We start from the raw sequence: 13085 nt of genomic DNA, 5'->3' as shown, positions 1-13085 counted from the left end.
ACTGCCTACACTGACCGGCAGCGACTCTCCAAAGTTTGAGGCAGGGGTCCTCTCCCTGTCCTACCTGGAGATGTTGGGGATTGAACCTGGGACCTTCTGCCTGCAAAGCAGATGCTCTGCCCCTGAGCTACGGCCCTAACCTCTTCTTCCGTGACCCGGGCAGCTGGCACTGCTGTTGGGGCAGCGCACGCTTTGGCCATCGAAGGACCTTGGCAAATGTCCAGCCTCGCCACCCTCCAGAGCAGACTCTGGACAAACTTAGGGAAGAGGGGAGAAATTCGACATTGTTTGCATTTTAAAGAGAAACTACCCAACCTACACTGCACACACCAACTGAAATAGTATGCATACTAGTCAAAATTGCATACGACAGTTTTGTGTGTATTTTAGAAGAAATTCGCACCAAAATTCTGACAAATTTTCATGAGGATTTAAAAAAAGAAAGAATTGCAAATTGCTGCAGAAACATAGAGAACTGGATTGGAAAAAGGAGAAACTCGAGAGAAACTGAAACTCATCCATCCTTATCTGGATCACACTGCCCTACTGCAACACAGCAAGGTTCGCCTGGCCATGCTCGACACTGCATAAGGCAAGGAACCATCCACTCTGCCTCCACCAGTTTTTAATTAATTAATTTCTATTCGGCCCTTCTTCCCGGCAGGAGCCCAGTTTTGAAGAAGCAGCTACAAGCGCTTGATCCTGAAGTAGCGCTAAAGCCTGGTGCCAGGCTGACTAACAGCATCTCAAATCTTAGCTGCCAGGAAGCAACACCCTCACGGCATTAGGACTTATCTTTATTGCCATTTCTGCAATGCTGGCTGGTGGCTCCGATGTCAGCGGGACAGCGGAATCCAATCTGGGTTTTCGTCTGCACTTTCATGGACTTGTCTAAGGTGCTGAAAGCTGTTTGAAAGTTTGGACTAAAACCCGGAGTGGATTCCACTGCCCCACTGACATGGAGCTACCAGTTGCTACTGCCTTTCTGTAAACCCCCTGGTAGTTTCTCAAAATGTGTCGCTAAATTTTCTTCCAAGGCCATTTTGGGGCAGTGATGGTGGTGAAGAGGATCATTATCAGGGACGTCTTAAATTCACATCTTCCTGAAAGGAGGCCAGAAATTGCTCGGCAGCTGTTGCCACACATAAAAGACACGGCTGCTTCAGCCTCCTCTGTACCTTGTATAGCCTATAATAATGCACAGCCACGTCATCCAGCCGAACGGCCTCCTTGATGTACTTGAGATGGGCTTCAGAGGCGGTCAGAGCACACTGATCCTTGTGCATGATAGGAATGTGCTTCAGGATGTAGTCCTTGCCTCTCTTTGCAACCACCTGTCAAGAGATAGAAGGCGCACTGAGTGTTACTGTGCGTGGTTGGTTCGGATCTCAGGCAGTTAGCCGGTTGACCAGTACCTGCTGGTGACTCTAGATCAGTGGAGTCCGCTCCGGGTTTTAGTCCGAACTTTCAAGGAGCTGTCCAAGGTCCTTCAACAGACCAGAGTGGATTCCACTGTCTCACTGACATGGAGTCATCAGCAGCCACTGCAGTCAACTGTTATTTAGCCTATTATTTAACACAGACTTCTGCGACCTGGTGCCCTCCAGGTATCACTGGACTACAACTCCCATCAGCCCCAGACAACAAGGCTGATGGACTACAACTCCCATAATCCCCAAATTTCCACCATGTTGGCTGGAGCCAATGGGAGTTGTAGTCCAACAACATCTGGAGGGCCACAGGTCCTCCACCCGTCTTAGGGGGCGCCTCTCCCCAGACGCTCTTCTCCTTGCCTTCCAAACAGCAGCTGAAGTTTTGCTCAGCTGACCACCTTTTACTAAAGCCACAACTAGGCAGGTCTAGAGCAGGGCCTTTATAGCATCAAGAAACATTGCCAATTCTCAACCTCCTTACTTTCGGAGAAGGAAGCAGTTTTGTTTATTTAGAATATTTTTATACTGACTTTGATTAGGGGGGAAAAAATCACAAGGTAGTTTAAGATGCATTTCCTAAATGCAGAATGTGGATGTTGGGGAACGTGTGTCTGTTGCAACGGAACTTGGGAGGGGGAAAGAGGAGACAGGGAAAAACACACACACAGTTGTTTGTATTCCTCCTGCATTTTGGTGAATTGAGGTGGTGAAGACGGTGCTGGTCAGGAGCCGTTTTTGGCTCTAGAAGGCAATTTTCATTTCAGAAGGCCTGTATCTTCCCGGCGGTTGTATATATCTGAAGTCTGGCCTGTTATTTTTTAAAAATGCAGAGGAGATGTTAAATGCTCCTGGGAAGAGGGGCTTAAAATGGGAAACGATGAGTCAACATCGTATAATCCTCTTACCTGGCAAGTTTGCACTGAGGGCTATCTTGGGAGCCAAAGCAGAAGCTTGATGAGGCCAGTCACATGCACAAACAACCTGGCAGCCAGCCCTTTCCCTCTCTGAAGGCTGCTCTTCACAAGACAGGCTCATCGCTCTGTTCAGTATTATCTACTCTAGGCACAGAGAAACAGTGGCCCTCCAGATGTTGCTGGACTGCAACACCCATCATCCTTGACCATTGGTCATGCTGGTCAGAGGCCGATGGGAACTGGAGTCTAATGTCTGGAGGGTGGGAAGTTCCCCCATCAAAAAAAACCCTGGAAAGCTGCTGCCACTCAGGACGGACAATATTGACTTAGACAGACCATTGGTCTGATGCAGCAGTAAGACACCTTATTATATCCCTAGCATGGAGGATTTACAGTAGCAGAGGATGAATTCATATATTTATCCTTTTCTTTTGGGGGAAAAAGAGCAGAAAGAAAACCATTAAAATAACAAGAGGGGGAAATACTTAGCAAGTTGTCTGTAGAAGTGTGGAGACTGGGGCATGAAAGGGTTTACCACAGCCCTTTACACATGATCTCCCCACTCTGCACCCCCACATTCAGTGAGGCAGAAAGGCCGCACCTATGACACCTGAACAGGGGACAGACATCCTTGTGCCTCCAGCGCCAGCCGGGGCCGGTGGGAGTTGTAGTCCAGAACACCTTGGCAGGCAGCAGGCTAGCAATGGCTGCGTCGGAGGGGACCTGCGCATGCTGTCGGCGTTTGCTCTGGCAGACATACACTGGCGTACCCGACCGTAGTCACTCCCTTGCTTTGCACCTTGCCAAGAATAACGCAACTCATGTGTAGAAATATACAGTCTTTTATCAGCAGAATAACATAAAGCAGTTCCAGCATCGAATACACAAGTTACGCAGTCCGTCTTTCTCCTCTTTACTTCCCCACACACCAAAAAACACATCCTTTTCTTTTCCTGTCTTTATAGCCCATCACGGTCATTTAGTCATTAGGTGCTTTAGGGTCTGCACCTGTCTCGCCTGAGGGTTTTGATTTACTCTTTACTGTCAGTTAACCCTTTCATGGCTGGTTTTCCTTCTTCGTGAAATGTACATGCTAACACATGCACAGGCCCACAAGTGCACAGCGGCAACAAGGTGTTTGCACTACAAAAGGCCCGCGCAGGAATGCAATGGTGGCCATGCAGATAGACTTGCCTGAGGGCAAATGGGAATGGGCGAGATGCGACTGTATTAGGAGGGCGAGCACAAGGATTCTTGCAGGAAGCCTAGAGGTGAACCCCTTAGGACGCTGGGGCCACATTCACACCCTACATTTATTCCACTATGATTCCACTTTAAACAGTCATGGCTTCCCCCAAAGAATCCTGGGAACTGTAGTTTGTGAAGGGTGCTGAAAGTTCTTAAGAGACCCCTATTCCCCTCACAAAGCTACAATTCCCAGAGTGATTTTAGAGTCAGTTCCTCTTCTCAGAGAACTCTGAGAACTGTAGCCACATGAGGGGAATAAGGGTCTCTTATGGTGTAGTGGTTAAGGTGCTGGACTACGACCTAGGAGACCAGGGTTTGAATCCCCACACTGCCATGAAGCTCACTGGGTGACCTTGGGCCAGTCACTGCCTCTCAGCCTCAGAGGAAGGCAATGGTAAACCCCCTCTGAATGCCGCTTACCATGAAAACCCTATTCACAGGGTCACCATAAGTTGGAATCGACTTGAAGGCAGTCCATATCCATATCAACAACTCTCAGCACCCTTAACTAACTACCCTTCCCAGGAGTCTCTGGGGTAAACTATGACGGTTTAAAGTGGAGTAAGATAGCTGGTATAGCACAGTGGGGAAAGCCTGGCTGAGAGTCCAGAGTTTGTGAGTTCAAATCCCAGCTCGTATCTCCTGGGTAAAAAGGGCCACCTAAGATCACCCCACAGGGAGTGGCTCAGGGGTTAAGGCCCTGCCACCTGTGCAGCCATGGGCCAGCTGCAGAGTCCCAAGGAGCCCAGTTGCCCCCTGGCTGGCAGTTGCGGACAAGGAAGGGGCTGGCTTGTGCAGCTGTGGCAAGCTGAGCAGGCCCTAGCCAGCTGGGGAGGACTAGCCTCAGAGGGAGGCAATGGTCAACCCCCTCTGAATACTGCTTACCATGAAATCCCTATTCATAGGGTTGCCATAAGTTGGGATTGACTTGAAGGCCGTTGTGATGTTCCTATATAAGGTAAGTGCTGGTTGTTTAAAGTATACATGGTAAGTAGTGAAAGAGGAGGGGGAGTGAATGGGCAACAGAATGCTTGATGATTGGCTGAATGTTTAAAATGGCTGACAGTATAAATGAAAGGATGACAGGTAAATCTGGATGAATGTGAGGTGGTGAATTGTGGAATCTGGGGGGAGAAGAGAAAGAGTGGATTGCTTGGTGGGGTTTAGAGAGTTGTTTACCAGGAGGGAGGTGGAGTTCGGATTAGTATTGAGTAAAACCATATGCTTATGTGCCTTAAGAAGAAATCTTGTTAATCTTGTTAGCTTTGTTATCTTTAATAAATACTTAATTTGGTTTACCAAAGGCCTGATCCTTGGCTGGGGTTTCACAGACCAGAAGGGAGGGTAAGGTAATGACCAAGGCTGAAGGGGAACTGTAACAAATGGTGGCAGCGGTGAAGAGAATAACAATACCAGTATTCAGAGTCTCTGGGAATACTAGTATTGGGACGTTACTGGTGGTTGCCTAGCAGGGGGATCTGTTGAGATCTGTGCTAGAGCGGGGAGAGAAATCATAAGAGAGAGCGGTCCGGACTGGTGGAGTCCCTGGTGGTGCCTAGAGACAGGCAGTAACCATGAGCAAGTAGGAACCTGACAGGGAGAACCAGGGAAGGACGCATCACATGTGGTGTCAGTAGCGGTGGGATACGAACAACAGAGAATCCCTAACAGTGGTGTGGCAAACAGAAATAACAAAACAAGATTACTTGTGAGAGTGACTGGCAAAGAGTGTGTGGCAAAGAGTGAGTGAACTCAAACACCATGGCTGAATATATAAAAATGAAAAGAGAGGAGCTGGTGGAGAAGTGCATAACATTCAATTTACCTCACGAGGGTAAAGGGGTAGATGAATTGAGGGTAGCACTTACAGGATTTGCAACTGCCCAGCAAAAACAACCTGTCAGAGAAGAGACCCCAGAAGGATATTTAAGCAATCCCGCTTATATAGAGTACTTGAGAGAGAAGTTGAGGATGGAAGGTGCAGAGAAGGAAAAACAGAGAGAGTTGGAAGCTGAGAGATTGAGGATGGAGGCTGAGGAAAAAGACAAGCAGAGAGAGTTGGAAGCTGAGAGATTGAGGATGGAAGGTGCAGAGAAGGAAAAACAGAGGGAGTTGGAAATTGAGAGAATGAGATTGGGGTTTGAAGAGAGGGAGAAGCAACGAGCATTGGATGCTGAATTACAAGTAGAAAAGTTAAAATTTGATAGAGAGAAATTTCACTCTGAGGAGACAAGGAAAGACAGAGATGGAGCAAAAATAAAAATTACTCCAAAGGACTTTGCTGTCTATGAGCCTGGTCAAGATCCTCAAATTTACCTCAGCACCTTTGAAAAAGCAGCTCAGTTGTGGGGGCTACCTGAAGATAAATACATGCAGTATTTATCAAACCTGATTAAAGGGGAATTGGCTGAGGTATACCAATATTTCCCCTCAGACAAGCCCGTCACCTATGCTGAATTCAAAGAAGCAGTGTTTAAAAGATTCAGACTGGGGCCTGATTATTTTAGAAAGCTTTTCAGAAACTGCCAGATACAGACAGGAAGGTCTTTTGTGGAACTGGGAGCAAAGTTGATGGATATATTTGGAAAGTGGATGAGTAGTGCCAAAGCTCAGTCAGTGGAAGAGGTGAAAAGCCTCATGATACTGGATCAATTATACCATCAGTTACCACCAGAAATAAGGCTCCTGGTCAAAGACCGTTCCCCTACATCTGTGCAGGAGGCCGCAGAGATGGCGGATCACTTCGCCTCCAATAGAACTGGCTGGGTGGGGAAAACATCAAGAGAGTTTAAACCCAGACCATATAGTGCTGGCAGAAGGGATGTGGTACCACAGCGAGTGAGTCCTCCATTAAAATCTGAAGGGCACAGGACACCCCAGAGTGGATCTGTGTAAGTGAGGAGAAATTATGCTACAAATGTGGTAGACCAGGGCACCTACGTTTTCAATGTGAGGTTGCAAACCACATTAGTAATCCTGCTCAGACAAGGGCAGTGAAAACAGAGCCCAAGGCTTTAGAAACAGCGAAAAAGGTTCAGTTTTGCCAGATAAACTGGACAGAAGTAACAGACCTTGATTCAAGTCTGAGAGAGGAAGTGAGAGTACAAGGGGCAAATTATTGGGCATTGCTTGATACTGGTGCCGCTCAGACATTACTGAGGCCAGATTTAATAAAATCTGAGGTAATATTACCTCAGGAAACTGTGACTATCCAAGGAGTGAGGGGTCAACCAGAAAGTTTGCCTGTGGCCCTGGTGGAAATGACTTGGAGAGGCCGAGAGGGCCGATATAAAGTAGGCATTAATGCCCAGCAACAAGAACCAGTAATACTGGGAAGGGATGTAATGGGAGCCCAAGGAAAGATCTATGTAGTGACCAGACAGCAAATTGGCAGAGAAAAAGAAGCCATATTAAGGGGGGCTGAAACAAACAGGGTGGAATCTGTTAACCAGCCTCAGGTCACCATAGCAACCACTAGCAGGCCTGCTGAAGAAGACAAACTGTATCAAGTGGTCTCTGGGGAAGAAGCAGAGCAATTCAGGGAAGAGCTGCATAAAGATATCAGTTTGAAGCAGGTAAAGGAACAAGCCCGGACCCAACAGATTCCTTTCACTGACAAACTGAGGAATCAAGTTGTGTGTGAGAATGGGATTTTATATAGACTGTGGATGCCTGCTGAAAGAAAGGATGAATGTGAACCAGTGAAGCAATTGATAGTACCTAGCAAATACAGAACCAGATTGCTAGAGGTAGCCCACGATGTCCCATGTGCAGGACATCTGGGAATAAAAAAGACCAAGAGGAGATTGGCTGCACATTATTATTGGCCAAATATCTCCAAGGATGTAAAACAACATTGTCTATCTTGTGGAATATGCCAAAAGGTGGGAAAGAGTGGAGTAAAGACCAAGGCACCCTTAAAGCCCCTTCCTATAATTGGACAACCCTTTTATAGAGTGGGAATAGGTTTGGTGGGCCCTTTTTCCAAACCCACAAGGCATGGCAAGAAATATCTAGTGGTGGTGGTGGATTTTGCCACCAGGTACCCAGACGCAGAAGCACTGAGATCTGTAGAAGCCCCTGTAGTGGCAGAGGCTTTATTAAAAATCTTTATGAGGCTGGGTTTTCCTCATGAAGTGCTGACAGATCAAGGCAGTGTATTCATGGGAGAAGTGATGCAATGTATGTGGAAATGTTGTGGTCTAAAACATCTAAAGACCACTACTTACCATCCCGCCACTAATGGGCTAACTGAGAGATTCAATGGAGTTTTGAAGGGCATGATAAGAAGCTATGTTCAAGATCACCCACAAGACTGGGATGAACGTTTGGGATGCTTCTTATTTGCATACAGAGAAGTCCCTCAGGAGTCAACAGGCTTCTCACCCTTTGAACTAATGTTTACTAGAAAAGTGAGGGGACCTTTGGAACTGCTAAAAAATTCATGGGAAGGAACTCTGGGAGAGTACGAAACTTCTGTAGTAGATTTTGTATTGGAATTCCGCAATAAATTAACATAAATGATGGAAGTAGTGAAAGAGAATTTGAGTCATGCACAGGAGAAGCAAAGTTACTGGTATGACAGAACAGCCAGAGAACGTGTGTATGATGTGGGAGATATGGTTATGGCGTTCATACCCAGGAAACATGACAAATTGCAGGCTAACTGGGAAGGACCATATACCATCAGAGAAAGGCTTGACACAGTGACGTATGTAATCACCACAGACCAATTAAACAAAAGCAAAGTGGTTCATGTAAATATGTTGAAGCCTTACCATACCAGGGATGCAAAGGTGTTGCAAGTTACCTTATTCCCTGAGGGAAGTGGGCCTGAACTTCCAGATTTGGTACAGGAAAGCAAAGACAAAGGAGGGGTAGATCAAGTGGAATGGTCAGAGGAGGTGAAGGAGGAAGTAAAAGAAGAGATTCTGAGAGTTTTGAAAACCTATAGGAATCTCTTTAGCAACAAACCTGGCCGAACCAGTATAGTTACACATTCCATTGATACTGGAGATCATGCCCCAATCAGAGCTGTTCCGTACCGTGTGAATGGGAAAGTTTTGAATGAGATCAAAAAGGAGGTGGAAGATATGCTGGAATTAGGAGTGATCAGGGAATCCATCAGTCCCTGGGCCTCAAGTATTGTCCTGGTTCCGAAAAAAGATGGAACGACCAGGTTTTGCATTGATTATCGGCTAATCAATAAAATTACTGTCCCAGATGCGTATCCTATGCCTAGGGTAGACGCAATGTTAGAGTTATTGGGGGCAGCAACCATTATCTCTACACTAGATCTCTGTAAAGGATTTTGGCAAATGGAACTAGACAAGCAATCCAGAGCCAAAACTGCCTTCAGTACACCAGATGGGTTATATGAGTTTGTGACCTTACCCATGGGACTAAGGAACTCATCAAGTTCATTTCAGAGGCTAATCAATACTGTGTTGCGAGGCATGTCAGATTTTGCAGTGGCCTATATCGATGACGTGGCCATTTTTAGCAAGTCGGTGCCTGAGCATGTCCAACACCTGACAACAGTACTGGAGGCCTTAAGAAAAGCAGGCCTCACAATAAAAGCTAAGAAATGCCAGTTTGGACTAAAGGAAGTAATCTATTTAGGACATAAGGTGGGGAGTGGGAAAATCACCCCCTTATGGAGCAAGGTGGAGGCAATACAAGCGTGGCCGATCCCCTTAACCAAAAAACAAGTAAGGGCATTTCTGGGTGTGGCTGGATTTTATAGGAAGTTTGTGAGAAATTTTGGGGAAATAGCAACCCCCTTGCATGAATTAACAAAGAAGAAGTGTTCTGAGCGTGTGGTATGGACGGATGAATGTCAGAAGGCTTTTGATCTACTGAAGCAAGCCTTGTGCCAAGGACCCATATTAATAGCACCAGACTATGAGAAACCATTCATCGTGGCTACAGATGCGTCGGACCTCGCGCTGGGAGTCGTCTTGCTACAGGAGAGAGAAGGCACCAGACATCCAGTGGCGTACCTGAATCGCAAGCTGACGCCGAGGGAGAAAAACGATTCGTCGGTCCAGAAGGAGTGCCTAGCGGTCGTGTGGGGACTGCACAAGTTGCGCCCATACGTGTGGGGACGAAGATTCACAGTGACTACGGATCATCGGGCCTTGTTATGGTTACAGACTATGAAAAACCATAACACTATGCTGCAGAGGTGGTCCTGGGCCCTACAGGACTATCAAGTGGACTTCCAGTTCATCAAAGGCAAGGACAATGTACTGGCCGATGGACTTTCCAGGCAAGTGGCTGGGACTGCATTGATGTGACCAGACAGAGGAACAAAGAAAGACATTTTCCCCATAGAGACTTTTATTTGTTAACGCGACGTATAAATCCTGGAACAGGAATAATACTCTGCCGTTGTTTAAGGGAGGGGAAATGTGATGTTCCTATATATTAGTGTATATATGGTAAGTGCTGGTTGTTTAGAGTATACATGGAAAGTAGTGAAAGAGGAGGGGGAGTGAATGGGCAATAGAATGCTTGATGATTGGCTGAATGTTTAAAATGGCTGACAGTATAAATGAAAGGATGACAGGTAAATGTGGGGGAATGTGAGGTGGTAAAGAGTGGAATCTAGGGGGGAGAAGAGAAAGAGTGGATTGCTTGGTGGGGTTTAGAGAGTTGTTTACCAGGAGGGAGGTAGAGTTCAGATTAGTATTGAGTAAAACCATATGCTTATGTGCCTTAAGAAGAAATCTTGTTAGCTTTGTTATCTTTAATAAATACTTAATTTGGTTTACCAAAGGCCTGATCCTTGGCTGGGGTTTCACAGACCAGAAGGGAGGGTAAGGTAATGACCAAGGCTGAAGGGGAACTGTAACAAATGGTGGCAGCGGTGAAGAGAATAACAATACCAGTATTCAGAGTCTCTGGGAATACTAGTATTGGGACGTTACTGGTGGTTGCCTAGCAGGGGAATCTGTTGAGATCTGTGCTAGAGCGGGGAGAGAAATCATAAGAGAGAGCGGTCCGGACTGGTGGAGTCCCTGGTGGTGCCTAGAGACAGGCAGTAACCACGAGCAGGTAGGAATCTGACAGGGAGAGCCAGGGAAGGACGCCTCACAGCCGTCCATTTCCATTTTTCAATAATGGAATAAATGTATGGTGTGAATGTGGCCTGGCTCCATCTCACTTGTTTTAGGCGACTTTGCTGCAGAAGATCACGAAACAGTTAACTGCCCTTCTAACCACCTCCACCCCCAGCCATGCCCCACATTTTCGTTATCACAGCTAGAAGCCATGAATGTCTCAGTTGTGCATTCCCCATGACATCACCCTCTCTTTATAACCAGAATCTATTCTGGGGGTGCCCACAGCTGCTCCTGCAGCTATGCACAAACAGCTCTGACTGAACCAGCGTACACTCTCTCTCTCTCTCTCTCTCTCTCCCAAATGTGCAAGAAGTTCTGCATGTGTCCAACAGGCCTACACCCTTGGAAGTGGGGTGGAGGGTAGAAGCACTGACCACCAAGGAAGACACTATACATGGCTCTCCAGACTGCGTTTCTCCACCCTAGATTTTTCCCCCAAACCAGCACCCTCCTGTTACAGGAGACTCAATGTCTTCCTCTCTGCCCACTCCAGCCCAGGTCAGACATTATCCTGATGGCGCTGGGCCAGCACTAGAGGACAGGAATAGTCCTCTCCTGACCGTGGATACCGAGCTATTTCTCCGGCGTGGTATTATGCAAACAGCGTAGTCGGGTGCCCAAGTGATTCGACTTCCCAGCGAGCAGACACACAGTCAAGATAAACTGATGGACTGGGAATTCGGATGAGGAGCTGAAGAGACGTAGGCACACACGTAGGAACTTGCCTTGTACCCAGACCATTGGTCCATCTAGCTCAATATTGTCTACACTGACTGGCAGCACCTTCTCCGAGGCTTCACGCAGGGTTGCCCCTCAGCTCTATGTGGAAATGCCATGGATTGAACCTGGGCCATTTTGCACGCAAAGCAGGTGCTCTACCACCGAACTATGGCCCTTCACCATCTAACTCAGTGTTGTCTACACTGACTGGCAGCTGCTCCCCAGGATTTCAGACAAGGTTCCCTCCCGGCCCTACCTGGAGATGCTGAGGATTGAACTTGGGAGCTTCTGCATTCCAAAGCAAGTGCTGTATCGCTGAACTATGGGCTCCACCCCATCTTGCCTCTTCATTGCCACTCACTGTCCAAGCGGTACACCTATGGAGATTTGGAAGGCAGCATCACCACCTTGGCCCATTGCCTGCCAGTTGCCACCTCTTCAACACAGGTGTGCACACCGCTAGGCAACTCCCAGCTGGGTTATGATTGGGTATTTCCTCTATAAAATTGTAGTTTCCGCCACGCCACTTAAGAATTGCTGCAGACAAAATGCCTTGCATGTAGAAAAGCCTTGGCATTTCCAGGTAAAACAGCCACGCAGTAGGTGATAGGGAAGGCCATCTCAGCCTGCGACCCTGCAGAGCTGCTGCCAGTTAGAGTACACAATACCAGTGTAGATGGGCAAATTTTCTGACATGGGTTACAGCAGCTCCTTGTATTCCTTTCCATGACAACTTCACAGGATAGTTGTTTCTGGGGAACACAAGATGCTTCGCTTTTCAAACGGTGCCTTAGGAATCCTTATCTGTGACTTTTAACAAATACGTGGTTTTTTAATGCTCAGAACTACTGTTTAATGTCCTGTGTACTTTTGAGTTATCGCCTTTCATGCTTCTCTCTGCTGAGAAGTTTATGCTGCACAGTGACTTTTTAAAAATACTGTATTCCAAAATTGCATTTTATTATGTTGGGTTCCGAGTCGCACAGAAGGACTGTACGCTACTGTAAATACAGTAAAGTTAATACAGTAACAAATATAATTGGCAGAATCCTTGATATTTGCAAATGCTCATGTACTTTGCAAACATATTGCTATAGTATGGGGGTTAAAGGCAGGACAACAAAAGTGGATTCTGCAAGCAGGGTCAGGTCTGGCCAGTGCTTGGATGGCAGACCACCTGAGAACCGCATGTTGGGTTTCCAGCATGGGAAGAAAGGCAGGATATAAATGTAATAAATAAATAATAAATAAAGCTAGAGATCATGGTATCCTCTTGGACCAATTCAGTGGGATGAGTATCGCAGGGAACCGTATTACCGTGGTTCCACCGTCACCTTCAAGGGCTGTATCCAGACAGTAGCACTGGATGACTGTTCCTCAGCCCCCTGGCACTTGTGCTATGGGGTTTCACAGGGTACTACCCTTTTCCCCACTGCTTTGTTACATCTATATGAAGCTGTTGGGAGCGGTCATTAGGAGGTTTGGAGCAAGGCGTGATGACACACAGATCTATTTCTCCATAACATCTGAATCAGGAAAGGCTGTGAATGCTATGGATCGGTATCTGAATGCAGTGGTGGAGTGGATGAGGGCCAATAAACTGCTTGAATCCTGGGAAGACAGAGGCTCTCTGGGTGGGTGGT

At 46.9% G+C, this 13085-nt stretch overlaps 1 protein-coding gene across 3 annotated transcripts in view; it reads right to left on the bottom strand.

Moving 5' to 3' along the window:
• The window catches only part of FRMD6 (FERM domain containing 6), a 189424-nt gene that overhangs the window by 22839 nt on the left and 153500 nt on the right, over positions 1 to 13085 (bottom strand). For all 3 annotated transcript variants that reach the window (XM_061612534.1, XM_061612533.1, XM_061612532.1), the window contains one exon: positions 1179 to 1334. In XM_061612534.1, coding sequence (XP_061468518.1) covers positions 1179 to 1334 — 156 coding nt within the window. The remainder of the gene's footprint in view (positions 1 to 1178; positions 1335 to 13085) is intronic.

Source organism: Rhineura floridana, chromosome 2 (genome assembly GCF_030035675.1).
Source record: "Rhineura floridana isolate rRhiFlo1 chromosome 2, rRhiFlo1.hap2, whole genome shotgun sequence".
NCBI lineage: Eukaryota > Metazoa > Chordata > Lepidosauria > Squamata > Rhineuridae > Rhineura > Rhineura floridana.
Note: the sequence above shows the minus strand (reverse complement) of the source record. Positions and strands in the feature narration are given on the sequence as shown.